At 32.9% G+C, this 23879-nt stretch overlaps 1 protein-coding gene across 1 annotated transcript in view; it reads right to left on the minus strand.

Moving 5' to 3' along the window:
• The window catches only part of LOC117171701 (low-density lipoprotein receptor-related protein 2), a 61695-nt gene extending 38060 nt beyond the window's left edge, over nt 1–23635 (minus strand). Inside the window, exon 1 of the mRNA XM_033359254.1 lies at nt 23172–23635. Coding sequence (XP_033215145.1) covers nt 23172–23343 — 172 coding nt within the window. The 5' untranslated portion in view covers nt 23344–23635. The remainder of the gene's footprint in view (nt 1–23171) is intronic.
• Nucleotides 23636–23879: the final 244 nt, after the last annotated feature.

Genomic DNA, 23879 nt, shown 5'->3' on the forward strand with positions numbered 1-23879 from the left:
GACATTTAAATATCTTTATATACTAAAAATTGTTCTTTGTTCTAGTAAAGTTAATTCATCATTAATCAAATATGATATGACTATTGTCTTTTCAATCAGTCACTGCACTCGATCACCGTTTTTCTTGTAATTTCTGTAGGTGTAAATGCATTCACTCGCTCCTTGAAGAAAAGTTGAACTTGAATCCACTACACCGGAATTATCGAGGAGCTGCGTCATTCGATTTAATACCTAGAACCTGGCTCACGTGCGTGTAGTAAAAGTAGGTATGGTGTTCGTATTAATGAGGTCAGTATATTGGGCGGAAGTAACAAGAACGGGCTGCCTGTGAAATTACAATGAGAACAGTACCTCAGTCGACGAAATATGTTTTATTTTTCGCATTTCAATAGCCAGAACCCCTGAGACTTTCTTTTTAAATGAACCAATTTCCCTAAAAATGGTAAACCAAGATGTAAAATAAAGCGTTTTTTGTTTTTGAATATCTGAAAGATTCCTGGCCCATTTTGAATGGGTCAAATATGAAATAAATTGGGCGCCACTTTACTACAGCATCAAAGAACGTTACTTAATCCTGGCAGGACTCAACGAAGCGAAAATCCTCTCCTGTACTTAACAAATACCACGTAATATATTTATGTTTACATTTGTTCATTTGACACATCTAACGAAGTGTGCATCCGTTCCCTAGCTTGAACAGTATTCACAGTTGATATTTAAATGTTTTATTATAATGTAACAACAATTAAATACCCTTTCCACTCACAACAGAAATTTTACAAAAATGTAGAGAGAATAATTGCTTTGTGCCTCTAGTTTTTTAAAAAATATTACGACTAGTGAGATCTAAATCCCGTTTTACTCGATCACAAATTAATTTTTTTCAGACAAACAAAACTTATGTATCCAAATGGAGGTCTTTTCTTATTACCTACAGAGTATTCTACTTCTATTCTAAAGATTCAGGAAGAGGGAGGTCCTTATAAGAAACATGGCCTCGATATCGAACCTCCCGTAATTTAAGAGCGATTTCGATGCTCGTAAAGTCTTCACATCTAGTCAATCGCTACTACTGGTATTGAAATTATGTTACATGAAGTCGTTAAACTTTTTTAGTTCTTTGCATTGATAGACGGTGTGAAAGAAAAGTTTATTTAATTTAAAGAAATTTCTCGGTTAAATCTTTTTATTTAAATTGAATAAATAGTTCATTGTTGTAACGCAAATTCTTTTTTGAATAAAAAAATATTTTGCTGTTTTCATCCAAACATGTATTTAAATTAAAGAAGATTTCATTGTGGTAATGATTCTATTACTTTGGTCAACAAAATAATGACTTAAACGTACTCTGCTTTCATTTATTCTAAGTAAAGCATTTATTCTGAATAATATATTTTATTAATAAAATTAAAAATTTATTTTTGTGAAAGATAAGCAAAGCTTAAAATTTATATATCTTCAGCGTCTTATTCCTAAAACTGGATAAAGTTGTTTTATCTATATCGACTTTTCGAAAAACATTTTTAGTTTAATCGAAAAAAATTAATTTCAAAAAAATCTTTTTGTATAAAGCCTTATGAAATGTGCAGATGTGTGCTTTGCTTTTTCTCGCCAAGATGTGATCCTCTTCTTCTTGCCTTATATCGATATTTTATAAAACAAACAATCATTTATAAATACACCAAACTCTCGCTTTCAGTCAAGTGTCGGGGGTTGCCTTCAAATGGCCTTGGACTGATTTCGGGGGGACAGAAACGTAAACAGTGAGGGCCGCCCTACTCCCCTGAGAAACTGCATGAGCCAGCAGTTCTAGGAAGGCTGAGAACGGGGTGACTGAAAGCGAGAGTTTGGTATATATTCATTTAAGAAGACGTCTTACGAAGTGATACTGAAATGGGGATGTTCAATTCTGTTAAGATCAATGCTTTTCAGTCTTTTTCAGTCCTTTTTGGATTCAAGAATCGAAATTTTTGAGATTCCAGCATGCCGAAGCCAAGCAAACGACCATTCACAAATAAATTTATTTAAGAAGACGACTTATGAGGCGATACTGAACTAAATGAAAAGAAAATGTTTTTCAAGCAGAAAAATACTGAAAAATCGAATCAATAGGACTAAAATACATTGAATAAAGTAATTTGTTTTAAAGAGCCAACTGTAACCTCCATTTAATGATTAATTTCCATTGCAAGAAAAACTTCCCTGCGCAATTAGCCAACTAGAGGTTTCTCGCAGAGCTTACATATCTTGAAGTTAATTTTTCAAGGTTTCCTTGGTTTTTAACATCTTTATTTTAATTATAATAGACAATCAATTGTGTAATTCATAATAATGTTTAAGTGCTTGAGCGTACTGAAATACAGCCAATTAAATACGGAATTAGTTTTAGATTTTCAAACTTTCAATGAGAGTTATTGAAATACAAATTTTAAATAAGAGTAATATAATCCTAATTTAGAAGTTTTGCAATTTCAACTACGTACCATCAAATGAGCATATAATTTTGAATCCATTAATTTTTTATGTAAATCGCGTACAAGCAAAGGTTTTAAGTGTTAATATATAAGTTTACAGTAGTGAAAAATCGATTGTTTAAGGATGTCACAAAGTTATCTCAAATTCTAAAAAAAACATTGTTCAAAATAAAAATGATTTATAAAATCGAGGCAAACATCTTCATTGTTAATTGTAACTAATTTTGCAAGAAAACTGACGTTACACTTCAAAATAAAAATCTTTCAGGTTAAAATTATTTATTTAACAATACTTATTTAGAATTTTATGTTTTTGCTCTCTCTGTAGGTAGAAGTAACCATTCGTATTTGATCCAGATATTGTAGGGCTCATTTTATTCCTTGGAAGATGCTCTACAAATCTCCGGCACGTTTTTATTGTTTTAAAAATGACTCATGAACTACACAATTGTTTTCTTTATTTAAACTATTTTTTTTTTAATAATACTTTTCAAATAAAAACGTACAAAAGATATTTTTATAGAATATTCCAATGAATAAAATGAGCCCATAAAACATTAGGATGAATAACATTTTAACCTTCATTTCTGTTCCAAATTAGTTACAATTGACAATCAATTTTAACAGTGCTCATTTTTGATCATGAGATAACTTTAGTACATCCTCAACAATATCAATTTTACATGAAAGTAAAGTAAACAAAAAGTGTCATTACAGTCGACTTAAGCGCAATAGCGGTGTTCTTGCATTTTCAGAAATAACTTATTTTTCACTTGTTTTGTACATAACTGCATAAATAACAAATAAAAAGCATGTGCATTTTTTAAACACAATAACACCGTTATTGCACTCAAGTAAATTATTGTTACAATAACTGTATTTTTTAATTGTAAAAGTTGTATCAACTACTCCTTTGATTACACATACTCTTGAAAAATGTTGTGCTAAAAAAATAAGTGTTGATATTTTTACAAAAGAATGAAAGACTGCTCCGCATCAAAATATTTTATTTTTAAACAATAATTTTACTGTCTTGAAATATTATATTGATGAGGACTTGAGACCTCTGGATAAGTTTAAGCAGGTCAAATTTTTATCATATCGCCTTCTCAACTCAGCAAAAAAATTCGCTGACTCTTTTTCATAAATTGTCGACGTTCTGCTTCATATGCATACGAGTGACTCATTTCAAGTCCGTCAGCATCGAGGTGGTTCTTTAAAAAAGATTGTTTCTGAAATTTATAATTACAAAAAGTCATTCAGTATATTAAAATTTCATTGATTATTCTCGCTTATTTATTGGACACTTTACTTACTTTAATGTAGAGAATGATACTATAATTGAGGCTTGAATTTAATTACCAAGTTGCCTCGAATCTTTAAGAATTTAAAGTCTTTTATCTGTTTTGTGTTTGCTTGAACGATGCATATCAGTGTATGTTTTGTGTATTGTTTATACAATGTACACAAGATAGGATAAAGGGATATACTTCCAGACACTGATTTTTTTCGTGTTGTACATGATATTTAAAGATAGCTTTCTTTGGTTTAAAAAGCAGTCGTGACAATTGAATTTCGATGCACAGAGTCACTGACCTTAAATTCGATACTATTACCGGCCATGCAACCGTACAAAGCAAGAAGCACAATGTTCGTATTATCTTCACGCACTCCCGGAAATAATTGGGTTGATATTAAATGGAATGTGGTCTAAGTTTTTTTTACACCTTGTATCTGATGGTATCACTTTTACTGTAATGGTGTTCAATTGATACAAAAATATCCATCAATATAAATAAACACTCTTGTTACTCTCTTGGAACTTTTGATAAATTGAGGAGCAAACATTTAGGCTTCAATTAAAACAGATCTTACAGTTCTATTCACGGGCAACCCTGAACATTGGAACAAATCTTGAGCTTAGTGTCTGCATTTGAGTTTTTCTATGAATAAAGTTAAATATAGACCTTGAATACCAATCGACAGTCGCTGTTAGAAATGGTCTTTCCCTATAAAAGTAAAACCTACTCCTATTCCAAGTACAATTAAAATATTTGAAATAGGAATTAAATGAATAACTAGAACCGTCTAGAAATAATGAGTTGAAAGGAATTCAAGGAATATAAGACGAATACGAACGCACACAAGTTCGAAAAGGAAGAAAACGAAATTTGCGGTGGCAAATTATTAAAGTTTTCACGGTTGGTGCGCAATATCTGATCGTGCAAGAACCCTGAACTCGATGAAAGAGGACGAAAGTAAAATGAAGAACAGCGACTTCCGAGAGGAACCAAGAGATAAAGCCGTCTGTAGTTTGCATAATGCAATTGCAGAGTAATTCGTTGAATGTAGGGTCCTCGTGGGAAACTCAAACTTTCACCGATGACACTAAACAAATCCTAGATGCAGTTTTCCTTCATGACACTTACTTCAGATTCAATACAATGTATACCAATTCATATTTTAATATATTTCTGGTGCATCATACAAGTGAAGCATGTAAAATTAAAGATTAAAACTGTTAAACTATGCATACATTTTTATTTGAAGTTGAATAACGTGCAATTTAAAGTTAAAAGCCTTTTAGTAAGAATAAAATTACTTTTGAAGGGGCTTTAAAACTAAAAATTCTATTTTAAGAATTTTTTTATATAGAACAAGCTGCAAGCAGATGTGTGTCCTTGCCGGCTAGTCTCTTTACATTAATTTCTATAGGTTGTTCATAAGAGCATGTTGCTCTCTTACTGTAGCAATTGCTATAGATATAGTTAATGATGCATGAAGAAAGGTTGGTAACGTGTAGCTCGTAGCATTAAAACGTCGGCATGTGTTTGGTTGCAGCATGGATTACGTAAGCGATAAATAAAGGGCATATACTTCGAAAGGTGAATCTCCAGTTACTTTACTGTAAAATGTGAAAAGATATCACATCACTTTCTATATAGGTAATATCATCAATTAGAGATCTTCTATAACAAGAAAGGGTTAGACTATCGAATTCTTTCTTGTTTTTGTTTTTTATCTCGGAGCTTTTTTATTCTCTCGCAATTAAAGTTCTGAAGCTTTAGTATTAAAACTTAAGAATCGAGTTTTTATAAACTCAAGAATGAGGGTTCTCAAATACAAGCGTCAAAAGTATTAAAACTTAGAATCATTTTATTACATAGTTTTTTTGACACTGCAATCAAAACTTTCTAACTTTTCTTTTGGTGCTACACTTTTTGTGCCTTTGTTTAGCGGCGGAATGAGCCAGCATCTAGGGTCGCGTGGGTGAAAACAGGATCTCAATACACGGAAACTGATTACCAAAGAATAATAAAAATTGGTTTCTTTATTTTTCTGTTATTTATTAGTGAGGTTTTGCGTTTAGTAATAATTAATACTAATTGCTTAATTTTTTTACTGACCGTTCAATAAACATGCCACGTAGCTCAAAGAGGATATAATAATTATCATAAAGCTCGTTAAAACTCAATCGGATTATCGACAATGGAGAAATCCTCGGAACCCGCATTACCGAGACATGTTCATTGCATGCAATCGAATCACCAACGGGAACCTTCTGTAATGACCTTTTCATCTGCTGTGTAATTATTATTTTTTCATCCTATATCTGAATTGTTTCTTATTAGCCTGAAATTCTTCTGAAGAATTTCTTATTTCAGGATCGTTATAACTCGTTTTATTTCATTTATAACGATTACTTATTTCAGCTAAATTCGCTATAAAGGCGCAGTATATCCATCAATAAAAAGCGCATGCTGATAATTTAATGGCAATTTCGATCTCTATAAATTGTTGTTTCTGTGCAGATTTCTGATTTCTAAATTTCAGGATTAACTTTATATCGATTTCCATTCTATCATAAAAAGTTTCATTCAAGAGTTCATGTGAGCTTAAGGCATTATAATTGAGGCTACGTTTCTTGCTTCTTGGGTTGCTGGGTTGGAAAAGTAAGAGGCGATGGGTGAAGGTTGAAATTCACTTTTCCCTAATGGCGATGCTGCAATAAGTATATATTGTGTTCTCCCAGAATCTCGATTGCTGAAGACAGGTATTTTGCTCAGGAATTTCAGTTTGACTTTATAACACGTTATTTTTAATTTAACAGCATTGCTTCATTATAATTACTTGCAAAAAATCAGAATTTGTATAAAGTAATTAAATAAATATGTTGCACGAAAGAAATAAAAAGGCGGAAGAAACGAGACATCTATTATTATATTTTCCGCAACTGTGGGAAATGAAGATAAGAACAGTAAAGTTATTACCTTCACTAACGTTAGAAACATTAATTAACGAATTTAATGATGAAACAATAGCTTTCTTGTACAACCTCCTCTAAAAATTGGTATTTTCATGCTCCTTTTCAAGCCAGAAGGAATACCCAATCTCACCTCAAGTAGTCGTGTCACGCCTTTTCCAACCCGAAAAACGCTCATCTCAACTCAAATAACCATGCCACACCTTTTCGAACAAAATGCTCATCTCGCTTCCACTCGTCTAAATCGTCTTTTTTCCGCCTTTTATACACAATCTACTGTTTCGGAGTTCAGGTTGTCAGGTAATGGCTGATTTTGCACGGATGACTTGGATTTTACAGTCACGTTTTTACATTATACGACTCTGGGGCTCTTCCGTTTACTTCGTGTTAATCACATGAACCGAACGTCGACGGAAGTAAATAACTGTGAGAATTTAGCTCTGACGTTCTAACATTTTACGACGTCTACCATAAGGCGACTTCCAAACATGAATCTTCTCTATTGTTGCACCAAGACAAGGATATTCAGAAAATTATAGACAAATGTTTTATCCGTCACCTTTCATCACATAAATAACATTTTTTTGAATTTATAAACCGAATTGTCCACAAGTTTTACTTGAGTTGTAACTTGTCTAAAAATGAAAAACCAGTCAATCCACATGATCTGCGACTCTATTCGTAAGTGAAAACATTTGTGTAACGGGTCTTGGATAAATAAAAAAAACTATTTATTTTTATAAGGTGAGTTTTGTATATAGTAAGGGGAATATTTATAAATGGTTTATTTGAGAGTCAAGTCTTTCAAAGAAAAAAATACTTTTTGGTACCACCTTAACGGGGACTCTTAGTTCTTCCTGAATCAGTTTTTCATCGAGATTCATAACCTGTTCTGATGAGTTCAACTGCAGCGCAGCGTCATCAGAAGGAAGGCGTTAGGCGGTAATAGTTAAATTTCTATGGGAGAGACTGAGACACGTAGGGTGTAAAAAATGGAGGTAGGAAAAGTAGAAGGAAAAAATGAGATGAAGGGGCTCATAGCAAGCTCTTCTTCGTAAGAATCGAGATAACAAGGTTCTCCTGGCAGCAGGTAAAGTCAGTAGGCGGGCTCAAGTTCATTCACCTCAGCCTAGCGGACGACCGGATAGCGGGACCCTGGCTCCAATGGTCCCGTCCCGTCCGATCATACCTCCCTGTATATACAATATACATATGTCTTGTACCTATCGGGTGGTTCAAAAATAGGTTCTCTTGGATAAGAGCCGCTCTCAAACACTAAATCATTCGATTAAATCCACCAGACAGCAAGTGTCCCACATTTTAACGGGTCTTGAAAGATAGTATGTAACTTAGGGTGACAGAAGGAACAAAATGTAGCTAAAAGTTGTCATTTTGCAGAAGAGTATAATAAGAACATTTAATGCAGGTTTAGAATTCAATTTCGATAATTCAAAGAAAAAAGCTTCTCCTGTTCATGAATTGTCGTATGTATTTAAATTTTAAACTTTCACTCAACTTTCTTTCACAATATGACACTTTTAGAGCTAAGTAGTTTCTATCTGTCCCTTTGAGTTGGGTATTTCTTTTAGGATCAATCGAAAATTTAAGTACCTAATCGGGTATCAAATCTCCAGCCATCATATATAAATCTTATAAACTTATGAATCATCATTTTTATAATAACAGGCTTCACAGTCATTAGGGTTGCTATCTAAAGGATATTTTTTAATTGCTGGTAATTTCCCGGTTTTATTCTCCCGGTGAATTAAAAAAAGTTCAAGAGGTTCAAATGATTTACAACAATGTTTAAAGATTTCTAAATATACTGGTACCGCGGTTATATCCTCTCACTCATATCCTTTCGCGCTTATGCCTCTGCATAACTCTCATTTATATCCGTTTGACATCCACCACTTCGTAGTACCACGTGACAAACAAGCCAATCAGAGCGCAGCGCGGCCTTTTCCCCTTCGCTGAGGATCATTGGTGAGATTTCCTTCCGGAAGGATATAACTGAATGTTTACGTCCTCGAACGGCGAAAATAAGTGCGTTTCCAGTGTTTTTAAAAAATTTCTGGCTTGAAACTGGAAATTTTAGAAAAGAATTATAATGTTCAGTTGAAACATCAGATCATTTTTAATCATAAGACTCATAAGATACTAAATTCCCATTTGAAACAGAAAATTTTGCAAAAGAAATGCAATTCTGAATTGGACAACGAACTCTTTTAATTCCCTGCTTATAAATCAGAATTAAAATTATTTTCCAATACTTCCGTTCCATGTCAACAATTCTCTGTTGCAAATAGAAATAATAACTTTTCACAAAAATTCCCTGTCCTAAAGTCTAAATTATAATTCTTGTCCCAAACTTAAATTCTTTACTGAAATTCTATACCCTAACCGGGAATTACAATTCTGTTAGAAAATTACCTGTTCCAAATCTGGATAATTGTAATTATTTACGTGATTTATTTATTTATTTGATATATTCCCTGTCCCAACTTAAAATAAAAGAGTGGCAGTACAGAACTAGATAAGCAAAAAATCAAAAATTTTCAGCAAAGCGAAAAAACATTCTGTAAAATCATAATTTAAAGATAAAACAATAGTGCACTCCCGATCGGAAGTGTTGCTTAGATCACGCGAAAAAAGTTTCATAAGAAAAATTTTAATCGTCCAAGAAATTTGACATTATTTTCGGTAGCGATTGAAAATCGAATTTTCATTTTTTACACAAATTTACTTCCTCTTGGTATTTGGGGTAAAAAAAGGACTATAAAAAGTAGACATTTTTTTGCTCCATTAAACAGTAAAATTTTTTGGAAATATCGACGTTGAAGGAAAGAAAAAAATTATTACTGAGTTAAAATTCTACGCTAAAATTTTAAAGAATTTTTTTGATTGCTATATTTAAAATGAGAATTCGAAGAAATCTTTTTATCACAATATGTATTAGATTTTTTTTTAATTTTGTGTGCAGTGAATCCATTTTCGGAAAAACTGCTGATTATTTAGTTCTGTGCGGGTACTTTGCTTTAAAATTCAACTGTTTTGTTGAATATTCGTCTTTTTACGCTGAAAATTCTACTATTTATGTAGAAAATTCAACTGTTTAATTAAAAATTAGCTGTTTTGTTAGGAAAATTAAACGCTTTAATTGCAAATTTTATCTCAGTCGACTGAAAAATGTTTGTTGGTAGAAAATTGAAGTCTTTCGTAAAAGATTCAAAATTTATCTTTTTGGCTCAAAAATGCATCTCTTTTAGGAGAAATTAAATTATTTTGGTTACAAATGCAACTGTTTATTTGCAAATTAGTTTGCTTTGGCTGTGGCTTTAAAAATTGATTGAAAATTCGTATTTTTTAACTCAATTGCTTTCATGTAAATTACAAATTTTGTCTTTGACATATTATTTGTCAAAAATCCAGTTTTTCATTTAACAATTCATCTGTTTCGTTGATAATTTAATTATTTTGTTGAAAAATCTGTTTTTCTAATTCATTTTTTAACCTGAAATTGAAACAATCCACTTAAATTGAACTTTTTAGTGGAAAACTCAACTATTTGATTGAAAATTCATAGATATACTCTGAAGAATGTCAGTTGGTTAAAACACAGAAGTGGAAATTCGATTTCTTTTTTTGTTGACTTTTTTATATTTCGATATCTCGTCCTCCTAGCTATGACGTAACAATCCGGATTTTAACTCTACTTTTTTTTTATTCGCCCGGTATACATGTGGAGTTGTCAGTGTCAGTCACGTATAGAATATACGTGTGTATAAAACTGTATATGGTAGAAGCTCACTCCCTCTTATTCGGTTTACTCATTGAATTTTCGATCATGCCCATAAAACAGTTAAGTTAAATTAAAACAATACGGATAAAAATTTACTGATTTAAATCATTATTCGCGACAATGTAATAAGAAATATCAAGCTTCTCTGTAGTGAATATATTAATAAGGTTACTGTGTCACACGAATCTAACGAGCAAAAATGTATTAAATTAATTGCGATATATTCTCCGCCACTTTAATTTATGTTTTTTGTGATTTATCACTTCATTTATAATTGAAAATTGAAATCTCAGTTATATTATTTATTTTCGAAGAAAACCGTACATGCAGAGACAAAAATCTGTATATTAAAAATATGAAGTTTTGATCGAGAAAATTAAAAAGGAACAAAAATAATCGAGCGATTTCTTTTCCAACTCGAAAAATGCCCATCTTTCCGAAAATAATCGTGTCGCGTTTCTTCCAATTCGAAAACGCATATGCCTCTATTATTCTAAAACGCCCATCTCTCCTAAAAAAATCGAGCCACGCCTTTTCAAATTGAAAAACGCCCATCCCCCCTTAAACATCACGACACGCCTTTCTTAACTCTAGAAACGCTCGTCTCTCCTTGAATAATCATGCTACGCCTTTTTCAATAGAAAAAATGTCAAATCTCACCTCAAGAAATTATGCCACGCCTTTCCCAACTCGGGAAACGCCTATCTCTCCCCAGGGAATCTTAAAGGACTTTTCTTAACTCTAAAAACACCCATTTCATTAATTTAAATAAACACGCCTTTTGCAACTCGAAAAACGCCCATCTCCACTAAAATAATCAATTCAAGTTTTTTCAAATTCGAAAACGCCAATCTCACCTTAAGTATCATGACACGCCTCTCTTGAAACTAAAAACGCCCATCTCTCCTTAAATAATCATGCTACGCCTTTTTCAATAAGAAAAATCTCAAATCTCACCTAAAAAAATTATGCCCCGCCTCTCGCAACTCGGGAAACGCCTATTTAAATAATCATGCTACGCCTTTTTCAATGAAAAATCTCAAATCTCACCTCAAGAAATTATGCCACGCATTTCCTAATTCGTGAAACGCCTATTTAAATAATCATTCTACGCATTTTTCAATAAAAAAAATCTCAAATCCCACCTCGTGAAATTATTCGACGTCTTTCCCAACTCGGGAAACGCCTATCTCTCCCCAAGAAATCTTAAAACGCCTTTCTTAAATCTAAAAACACCCATTTCATTAATTTAAATAAGCACGCCTTTTTCAACTCGAAAAATGCCCATCTCTCCTAAAATAATCGTGTCACGCCTTTCCTCATTCGAAAACGCATACGCCTCTCTTAAATCTAAAAACGCCCATCTCTCCTTAAATAATCATGCGATGCTTTTTTCAATAAAAAAAATGTCAAATCTCATCTCAAGTAATCATTCCACGCCTTTCCCAACTCGGGAAATGCCCATCTCTCCTTAAGGAATCTTAAGACGCTTTTCTTAACTATAAAACGCCCATCTCATTAATTTAAGTAACCACGCCCTTTACGACTCAAAAAACGCTCATCTCTCCTTAAATAATCATGTCACGCCTTTCGTCTCTTTCTCAACTCGGAAAACGCTTGTCTTACCACAAATAATCATTATACGCCTTTTTCAACACGATAAAGCGATGTTTCAACTTGAGTAATAATTTCACACCTTTTTCGACTTGAAAAATACCCAGTCTCACTTGAAGTAATTATGACACACTATTTTAAACTCGATAAACGCTTATCTGTCCTCAAGTAATCATGACACGCCTTTTTAACTCGATAAGCACGTTTATCTCTCTTCAAAAATTCAGACTACCCCTTTTTTAACACGCAAAATGCTTAATCTTACCACATGCAATTATGGAACGCCTTTCCAAAATCTAAAAATGCCCATTTCATGGATTAAAATAGCCCTTATCAAAACGAAACACGCCCATTTAAATGATTTAAATAGTCTTAACAGCCTTTACCACGCCTTTATCAAAATGAAAAACGTCCAGCTCATGGAGAATGTTCATTTTTTACAATAAAGCTTCCATGGTCTTTTTAAAATAGGCTATTAAATAAAATAATATTTAAACTGTTTTTCCAAAATGAGCATAAGAAAATTTCAAATTTCAAATCTTTTGTAATAAATATGTATCTTAATATCAAATTGAGAAAATGGTATCGTATGTTACTGACTGTGGAGAACAATTTTACTTTATTTTCTACACAAGGAAATATTCGACAGTGCAATTTTCGCCGGATCTTAAAAAGTATTTATACACATTTCCTACTATGAGAGTTGTTGCCGATAAGAGACTTCGCGGATGGTGTAATTTTCAAATCTGACAAGTTAATTGTTTCCTTTCTTTCACTAGAAGCAAGTAGCAAAAAAACAAATAAATTAACAATAAACATGTCAACCTTGAACATATTATCGCATGTAGCATTCTCAGGAGAGCGAGAGAAGAACGTTACGCGAACCAAGTTATTAAGTAGAAGACGAATGCTTTCGAGTTGCACGATCCGTGATTATTCGCGCGAATCCGAGGCACGTACTTGTGGCAGCTGGAAGGGATGGGAATTTTTCACATTTTCTTTTCTTTTCTTTTCTTTTATGGTATCGCAAAACGACATGAAACCGCGTCTCATCCGTGCCAGCCAGCGAAGCAGACGAATACCGGATACTCTGGTCGTTTGTCGGTGCCATTGGTACTCGTTGCCACGATTTCAGGCGAATCATGCAGTAAGAACCGACCAAATCGCAATGATTATTGACTGTACATATACATATATGAAGAGATTACTTAAAGTGACGGGGACCACAAAATTTCAATTCCCTGGCCAATTTCACATCAAAATGTATGGTTTCTATGATTTTAATGAAAACCAATCCAAACGGTACAATGTGTGCAAGTTAAAAAGAAACTTGGTGAGATGAAAGTTTGTCTTTTAGGAATCCGGCATGGAGGTCCCGATATCTGAAGCACATGTTCTTTAAAAGTGAGAACAATATTTTTATAGGCTTCCAAGACAAGAATGTCGACGTTTGAAATTATGACAAATTTCAATTTGCAATCATGATCATTATCTAATGCAAGAAATGGAAATATGAGGTGCGGGGCCATAAAAAGAGGTTTTCTTTCATGAAATATGATAAGACGCATGCCTGACACCGAGGCTGAGGACTGAGGCGAAGAATTGAATAAGGAATTAATAGGTGGTAATATATGTGTGCGTTAATCGCCCTCTCGTTAATTATTATTAAATCCCATATATATGGCTTGATCAAAAATTAGCCGCGCACCTGTTTGCACCAGAGAAGTCATCAGGACTTGTGTCAGTAAAACGACCTTGGCATTTGAAAAGTGTCCGGCAATGCCACAATACTTGGCTAACCTTTTCTCAGGAAATTTTTTACGCTCGAAGGCCCATGCCGCCTGTTAATCACTTTTCCGAACACATATTTGCTGATGCTTGTCGGTCCTTACATTTTACTTGCAGATTAGATCAGAAGATACTTTCGTTTTTTATTGAAAATTAATTTTAAAAAACAGGAAAAAATGTAACGCGGGTAAAGGTGGGAAATTAATTCCACCAGGAATTGAAAGAGGAGGATTTGGATTTGTTTATTTTTTAATTTATTCAATAATAACTACTTTCATTGTTTAAGGTCAGCTAAATCTAGCTCTTGAGTTGGTAATCTCTAAATGCGTGGTCTCCTATAATTGAAGGGTTGAGTACAAAAAGGGCTTTTGTCTCGCACAAGAATTGCATTAATGCAACGTCCAAGTCTTCAATTACAGTTTACACGGTGTTTTCTTTCGCTCCCTCGATAATTGTCCCTCACTGCCCTGGAGATAAATACTTCAAATCCAATCCTTTCTATGCGACTCAATTTGGACATAGGGCCCAAATTTGACATATGGCTCAAAAATATAAGCACCTATAGAACCCTGCGAGGTCCTACTTTAACTAATTTTTGGTCTTAAGAATTACAATTCTGATGTGAAGAAAAAAAATTGGTACAAGAATTATAATTCTAAATTTGAACTAAATTTTGTTTTAATCTCCTCCGTCTAAATCACAATATATTTCTTTACTGAAATCCCCTGTCACATTTTTCAAAATTATATTTCTTTATTAAAATTCCCTTTCCCAAAGTCCAAATTATAATTCTTCACGGGAATTAAAATTATATCTCTGAACTGAAATTCGCTGCCCTGAACTCAAAATTAAACTTTTTACTCAAATTTCCCGTTTCAAAGTAAAAATTATCATTCTTTACGAAATTCCCTGTTCAAAAGTCAAAATTAACATTCTTTGCAGAAATTACCTGTCCTAATTGTCGAAATTATATTTTTTACTGAAACTCCACGTCGCAAGGATGTTTTTTTTTTAATTGGCTGTTCCGAGGAAGAATTATGATTTTTTTCGCAAATTCCCTGTTCTAACTCAAGAGTTAGAGTAATAAAATAGATATTAAGTCACTTTTAATTGCATGTTAGTACATTCGCGAGAGAAATCCTTGTCACTAAATACTATTTTCAGTAATTTTCTGTTATTTTTTTTTTGTTTTTTTATTCGCAATTAACGAAATTGCCGGTCATTTGGCAATATTTACGATACTCTGGTTAGGTAGACATCCTGACCTTTGATTAATTTATTGTCCATGATTTTAGGATTGCACACGTTTATTAAAAATATACACTTCAGTTTCATAGAGATATAAGTTACACCCAGTAGTTTTATAAACCTAAAAACTCGTTGGAAAATTTGCCAGATTGTTTATAAATGTCTAAAAATGCAAACAGATAATTCGCTACTTACATCTCGGAATTAATTATATCGTTTAAAAGTATATTTTATAGGCTGAGCATACTTTTACGTTACATCTTTAGAGCCTAATAATATGTTTTACTTGCGTTTTTATGAGCGTCGTAATTTTTTTTATATTAGTTGAGCAGGAGAGCCTCCAAATGAGAGAAAAACTTTAATAAATTAGCAATAGCTTTAGAGGCTATTGATTGTCGATAAACAGGTTGAGGAAACGTGATTTAAAACTCTCTGAATATTTTGCAATTAACGATTTAGCTCTATATTTAATTTCTAAGAAAACTGTAATATGGAGTAAATTATAAAATGAAAATTTAATGAAGGTATCAGAAATCTTTACCATTTACTTAGCTATTGTTGGATATGATTTCCTTAGTCACGTTTCTCATTTTAGTTTTTAATGTAACAATTACAAATTTAATAACAGTGAGAACTTGGTTATTTGAAGAAATAAATGTTTGATAGCGGAGAATAATAACTCAATTCACTTTCATACAATATCCCGGAAATGAAATTAGAACAATTTAAATATATAGATTTTAATTTTTTCATTTCACAAAACTTAGTTTGTCATAATTAAGCAACAATACTGTCCTACAAAAATTATTTTTTTTGTTTTATCACCTAAAACCAATTCCAGTTGTCAAAGTCACCTACACTTGATTTGTTTTCAGCCCACATATATATGTGTACTCTCCTCATATGACAATACACAACATTAGTCTCAACAACTTAATTATTATACGTCAATGAACAAAAGATTTCCGAATGTAATTTATGCCAGTGGAATTGGAAGTACCTAACTACGTAAAAACTATATAAACAAATATGTTGGAATGAGTGAAAAATATTCCAAAGTTAAAATATTTGAAAATGACTCATCGTGGCAATATTATTCCTCTTTGTGAAAAGGACTTGCAAATAAAAATATAAAGGAACTGCCTTAATTTATATTAAGAAATTAAGAATGATACAGAAAGTATAGGGAAGATTAAAGATAAAATTTCTGAAGAAGGATCTTACGATGAAGGTTAATGTAAAGTGATCCTACACGGAGAGTTGATTGGAGACGAGAAATGAATGTCCCTTTGGTATATCGTATCAGGCGTGTAATGTATGCTCAAACGACTTTTTTTCAACCATATCTCTCCTCCACCTTTCGTCTCTTTTCGACTCGCGTGAAAACCGGTCCTTGAAGTAGAGCTGCTACTTACGACAAATACACCGACTTTTCATTTTTAAATAGAACCTGCTTCCAAACTTGGAAAAAGACACATCTTCAGAGCGATTATAAATTCAAAATGAGAAAACATTTGCTGATAGTTCGAAAACTGAGAATTAGATAAATAAAAAATGGTTCATTATCTGATCAATTTCAAGGTCCTGATTTCGAAGTGATGCTCATTAAAATTTCAAGGTCGATGACTTGCGGGCTCTGTAACCGTTGCATGTGTAGCACAGGCAACAGGTAGAAGGAAAACGATTCGTGATCACGAAAGGTTGCAACGAAAATTATTGTGAATATCAACTGGTTACTAGAGCATCGCAAAATTTGACATCAAATTTGTTAATCGATTTTCTGACTTCAGGGAGCAAATTGCTTCGTATACTTGCATGTAGCCATTCATTTTCCATCAGGTAGATCTTTCCAAACGCAGACTTATATGAGATGTTTCGAGTTTAAACAAATGTCAAGTTGGATCTGTAAAAGCTATTTTACGTTTGTGAGACATCCTTTACCTTCTTTTATTGAGTTTAGTGGAGCCGTAGGCATTCTTTAAAAATGATTAATGAACCATTTATCGTTGCAGTGAAACTAAGCTCTTTAGACGCATACCAATTAGAATCGGGCGCGCTAATTCAGGCCTCCTTATTTTTTGTGTTTAGAGCTTGAAGAGCATTTACCGTTTCGGAACCACCTGTTTTGAGATCAATATCTTTGTGTTTCCCCTGTCCTACTTTTTTTCTTGCTCTTGCTGTCTCTCTCTCTCTTCCTCACTCTCTCGTTTATTATTTTCATTGAGAGGGAGATCTTTTATTCACTGAATATATGCCAGAATTTTCTCCCATTCTATTCAAAACTGCAGAGCTTGGACCGAAGGGTTCCGAAGATCGTAATCGCTTTACACGAATGCTACACTTGATCCTGAAACCGGTTCCACAAGGATTCTCAAATCGAGCACGCACTTATTAGGCGGCTTGGTTGGATAGTTTGGGTGTGAATGGAGAATGTGTGCGTGAACGCACCTACGTCACGCACACGGAAATACCTGGTCGAAAATCATTTCACGTGGAAGTACGCAATGGGAAAAAGGTTCATTTTATGCAAACATGATATTTATTCAAATAAAGATGATGCAGGGATTACCTCTCCCGGGCAACATTCTTTATTACTTCCAACGCAATTTTTCAAACATTTGGCTAAGTAACGTTTTCGATCAACGCCAGAGGACGTCATCAGAAAAAAACAACATTTAATCTGAAGAACACTTTCTATAGATATGTTAACAATAAAAGGCCAGTTTTAGAATCTTAAGAAATATTTCTAGTTAGTCTTTCCATAACTCATCGTTATGATTTTAAATTATATAATAAAGGTGAGCCAATCAGGAAAAATCCAGAAACTTCTTTAATCGTTGAATTTTATATGGCCAAAATCAATAGAATCAAAGTTGTATATTATTTCTTTGTTAAAAATTGATTTTTACTGTATGAATTTTATTACAAATTGCCGATATTGTATAGTATTATACATAAGTATTTATAAATAACTAATATTCTCTGCCTAGGTCGCATAATACGATTATAGTTGTTGATGTAAATGTTCCGTGTCATTCCCTCTCAAAAATTATATGAGCTAATTTCTTTTAATTTTTGATCTGAATTTTCGTAAGTATTATATAGCTATTGGTTCCTAACCTTGCTGTAAAAGAAGGGAATCAAGCTGACTAGGTCACTTGAGTAAAATGGACAGTTGAATTTGCAGCTAAAACTTGAGTACAACAGTTTGAAGTCAACAATACTTTGTTCTTAAATTACCTACAGATTTTTTTCGAATCAAAAATTTTCTTCATAATGCAGGTATTTGGAAAATGTGTACTATATTCTATCAATTGCGTTCATATATAGAAGTAATAACTTTGTAACAAGAAATAATTGTTCATCATGAGCAGTTTTTACTATTTTGAATTTTTCTTTCAATTCAGCAGCCCCAAAATTTAAATGAAAATTTTAATTGCACTCACTAGCGTATTCGAGCGAACATCCTTTTGTATTACACAACATTGCACAATTGTAAAATATGAGGACTTGAAATTCATGACAGTGCGATAACGTCCTGAGTTCCTAAAATCATATGTGTTTCGATCACGTATATAATTAAGGCTTGGAAAGCCTGAACGCTAATTGAGTCGAAATTGAAGTGCATCCTCTGTAATTGTGTAATGAGTCGGAGTAGATCAGCAAGATTGTTCCCTGTTCCCTCTCGTCGTCTCAAATCTTCCCAGTTAAATTCCTGCATTTTTTTTTAGCAAAGCGCAATTTTCAGTCTAATTTAACAAAAAAAGTTAATATCTTGATTTCAATCGTATTCAATTATCGGACCTTTTTGTGTATAGAACAGAATAAAAGTGTTGTATTACAATTTGGGTGGGGTATCCAACCTTGTTCGGAATTGAATATAACCCTGAATTATACCCACACAACAACCGGAAGCAACGATGACGATATATCACCATTTTCATATTATCGCCATTTCAAATCAATCGATATGAGCTGCAGAATTTATTTTTTACAAACACTCTTCTATACCAGATCATCACTCATGATTGATGTATTCTCATATTCTGGGATAAATATAGAAAGTAACATATGATCCAGAATATATGCATCGACAAAAAGGTTCTTTCATTCAAAGAAAACTTCTTTAAATCCAAGAATTTCGTGCATTGCTATACCAGTATATGGTTAAATAAAAGTTTCTTTCAATTTAAAGAAATTTCTTTTTCACATTTTTTTATTTCAATTATAGAAATGGGTTGCTGTTCTAAAAGACACAATTTTCGTAAGTGAATTTGTTTGCTATATTAAACCATAAATTTATTTAAATCCAAGACGAATTTCTTTGTATCAATAATTATATTATCTGCTTTAATATAATAATTAAGGTCAATATACAACGTACTTATTCATTCTTAGCACGACTTATAGAAACTGATACTGCACTGTATAGGAATGTTCCAACCTGAACGTATCCTTTAAAGAAAGAAATTGTTCAATCAAAAGATCGATTGGTTAAATCGAGTCTCATGTTTCCGAAAACAACCCTATGTCGAACAAATGACCATCTACTATTAATTTAAGAGGACGACTCATGAACTGCCCACATTTTTCACTCGATATTTAATTTCGTGTAGATCCAAACAATAGCGATACAACTTTTAATCTGAACAGTATCAATTTTACATGAAAGCAATATTTGGTCGGATAGATTTTGACTGAGCCATTATTTAAAAATAAGGAGACTCTTACCTGCAATTAAAGCTTAAATTTGAAGAAACGATTCCTCAAATTTAAAAAAAAACTTCTCTTTGAGTGCGTACTCAGTCAATTTAAGACATTTTCTTTTAAATATTTCAAACACTGAACGCACTTGTAGGTAGCAAATCTCAGGTGGGAAAGTGACATACATAAAAATTAACTTCAGGAGAATTTTATCTTTTGGAGTTATCTAAACGAGACTGTGAAACACTAACTGGAGAAGAACAATGCAAGTAAAGTTTACAGGTTCTTAACGTGCGATAGAAGGTGCGTTTCCCTGATATTGCAAGATTTCTTCAAAAATATCTACTTGCAGAAACGTGTCCTGTCACTGTCTCCTTATCCTTTATTTTTACCTTTTCTTCTGTCAGTTATTCTCTTCGATTTAAAACTTTTTAATGAACATGACTAATTTTAAAAGTATCATCCTATTGGTAATTCTGTAATTAGTTTTTAACTACTTTTTAGATTTTCAAGATTAAGAAGCTTTCTAGTTATTAGAAAAAATGTCTGAATGTGATAAAATCTGGAGACAGTTTTCAAATGAGATGCAAGCATATGTAAGTATATTGATTGATCATTACGTGCGGCAAGAATCATGACCTAAAAATTTAACAAACTAAATTGACCTTTCACCTATGATGTCTAGGTCTCCGGGACACTGGGATTAATTTTAAAATCGGTTTAACTTAGGCATATATCTAACATTTAGTATCAGACTTTGAATAATTCAATTTGAAGGAAAGATAATTGAAATTGTCTATTATCGAGGTGAAAAGTGCGATATAAACCAGGATATAAATGATTGTTTAGTTTTTTTTTGTTAAAAATTTGAAGAAAAATAGCAGGTGGAGCAGAAAACAAAAAATTGTTCCATTTAGGTTCAATTAAGGTTGAACTTCTTTCAGGACTTTTTAATGCGATAGCTCTCTAATCCATTCTAGTGTCGAGTGTCGATATGCAGCTCGAATCCCGACCGAGAAAGTGACATCCCGGTAGTGAACAATTTTTCGCAAAAAAGGCTCTATTCCTAGTCGTCTTACTTATCCACGATCGGAAGCGTGTCGAATCAACGTGCACGCTGATTCGCAAGATTTCACGAAGAGTGTAGGTCAACTGTCTTGGGTCAAATAATTCTTTAAGATTTCATGCGATATGCATAACCGCTGATCGTTAAATTAAGGCGGTAAAAAAAGAGGCTGATTGATCATTGTTAACTTAGAAGTCTATTTTACAGACTCACCTTCTGTAGACAAAATCAGTTCACATCTCTAGAAACTTTAATTTAGTACTTTTTCAATTTTCAGTAAATTTATTCGCGGAAAGTTAAAAAAAAGTCACTCAGAACTTATTTATATTCAGTGAGAAGTAAAATTTTACCTTGACAATAATTTTCCACACAAAACTAAATAGATGCATTTTCAACCAAAAAAGATGAATTTTTTACGAAAAATGTAATAGTTAATGTTTCAAACAAAAAATATAAAAATTTAAAATAAAAAAAAGTTGAAAGAAATACGAGATATCCCAATTAAAAAGTCGAAAAACAATACACTTTTTACCAAAAAGACTATTTTATACCAAGACGTATTTTCAAAGAAATAGTTACATTTTTAATCATGGTGATGAATTTTTCACTAAAATTATGAATTATCTCTTAAACTTCATCGAATTTTTAATAAAAATGTGCTTCAAAATCTTTCAGATTCTTTTTAAAAATTTTACCTAATCATTTGAAATGTTTCGAAATATATAGATAATTTACAGTTTTCCCATGAATCTTAAGAATTTGTTTTATTATTTTGGAAAATTTCGAAATTCTTAAGAAGTTTCTTAATTCTTCAAAAGCTCTTAACTTTTTTTTAAATCTTCACAAATATACATTGTATTTTTTCAAGATTTTAATTATTGTTTAATGTCGTGAAAACTTTAAAATGTTTGGAAGTAGCTTAAAGATTCTGTAAATATATTTAAAAACCTGCAAAATTAAAACAAATATTGTCTTAAAGTCTTCTTTCACATATTTTTAATTTTCAAAACTTAAAATTAATCTTTTGTAGTAAAATTTAAATCATGCTTAATTTCGTTTAGCAAATACAATACTGTATGATTACGTAGTAGGTTTTCGTCCATAATTTCATTTTTCTCATCTATTTGAAAGTATGAGAAAGTTTAAAAATCATAGCGTGGTAGCAAACTTTTAAGAACAGAATAATTTCCTATGTGTATTAAAAAGTCATTTAAAATTAAAATTTTCCTGTCATCAATGATGTTTAAAAACATTCAGAAAAAAATGTTAAAACGAAATAAAATTACTCAATTGGAAATCTTCATTGACTAAATTGATGCGATGTAAAAAATTCATAATCTTTATTAATAGACCAATACGTATTAATAACGATTTACGAACGTAAACAGGTGTGTGGTTAGGTTGTAAATTAATTCCTATTTATTAATCAATAAAAATAAATTTTATATCAGAACAAAACTTTAATCGTTTCGTCTTTATGACAAAAAAGGTACGGAATCAATATTTTTCTCGGGAGTGTCCATATATGTGAGGAAAAAATGCCGTTATTTGTACCGAAAATTTGGTACAAATAGTCCCTTTTGCAGGTACTGTTATCCGTCCCAAAAAAATTTAGGATTCACTATAAAATTTGTAGCACTTTAGAAAGTAGGGTTAATTGCATCCTAATGAGCGTTGTTTGGTATATCGGATACTTTGTCATGAAAATCTGGTCTTGAGTCTGAACAAATCAATTAAACAGACGATAAGAATCATGACAAAAGACCTGTTCTCCGGATGTGCCACTAAGAGCGAGTCGCACGAAAAAGAGGTTTTCTAACTTCCTCAACAATTACCCGATTTAAAGTGGCTTCTTGTGTTGGTTTCTACAAGAGTCGCTTCATTATTTAAGGTGATATTGCAACAAATAAATGGTAATCCTCAAACTTCCCGATTCCTTGGTTAAATCTTTACACTTTTTCATGGTTAATTGCTACCAGAAATTACAAAAAATAATGCACAAAATCGAGAGTTTGTGTTGCTGCAATGTTCTGGAATGACTAGAATAAATATAATCAAGAGTGGGAAAATTGCAAATTTTTAAGATCTCAAAATCTATTTTGGAAGGTCCTCAGGAGGACGACAGTGGCTCTCTTCTTTTTGTTCTTGTGAACGAGGTAAAAATTTGAAGTTAGAGTAGAGCTAGGAAAAACGAAACGAAACTTAACGTACCGAGTCCTTTAATGGCACCGGTAGTAGCCACACGTGAAAGGAGAAAGATTCCTAAGGTGATAAAGCTTGCTGTCCTGATTCTTCGGAAGTAGGAGCCACCGCTACTTCCGATTGCACGATCACCACCGGAAGCGACGGTGCAGGGCCGCCTTGGCTCCGCAGCCATCGCCATCGCTCACACACTATCACGCACCAAAAATCACAAGAATCACAAAGGGACAATAGTAGTAGTAATAATAATAAAATAAATATTAAATAAATAATAAAAGTGGTAGCGCGCAACTAGCGAACTACCGACGCGGTTGCCGGAAGTGGGCCCTATTTTGACTTGTGGTGAGTTCCTTGCCGAAGGGAGGGTAACTGATGTGCAACCAAAAGGAAGGGGGATGAATTAAAAATAAAAAAAATGAGAAAAAGCCCGGCACGAAAAGTCATCGAGCTCAGTCCATGGCTCATGCGCTGACGTTCACCCGGTCGCGGTCAGCAGGCGACTGGCACGAAGACGAAGAGTACAACATGGCGGACCGACCGGGACCGGCTTGACTTGAGTACAATCCATGCCGCGGAGAGACTCCAACAGGTGAATCATGGGCAAATGGGCATGGCCCCCCTCATCATCTCTGCAAGTCTGCTGCTGCTGCTGCTGCTGCTGTTTAGTACTGTTAACCTTTACCTTTACGTTTACGTTTATGCAGTTCTTTAAATTTA

This window comes from Belonocnema kinseyi, chromosome 4 (assembly GCF_010883055.1).
Source record: "Belonocnema kinseyi isolate 2016_QV_RU_SX_M_011 chromosome 4, B_treatae_v1, whole genome shotgun sequence".
Lineage (NCBI taxonomy): Eukaryota > Metazoa > Arthropoda > Insecta > Hymenoptera > Cynipidae > Belonocnema > Belonocnema kinseyi.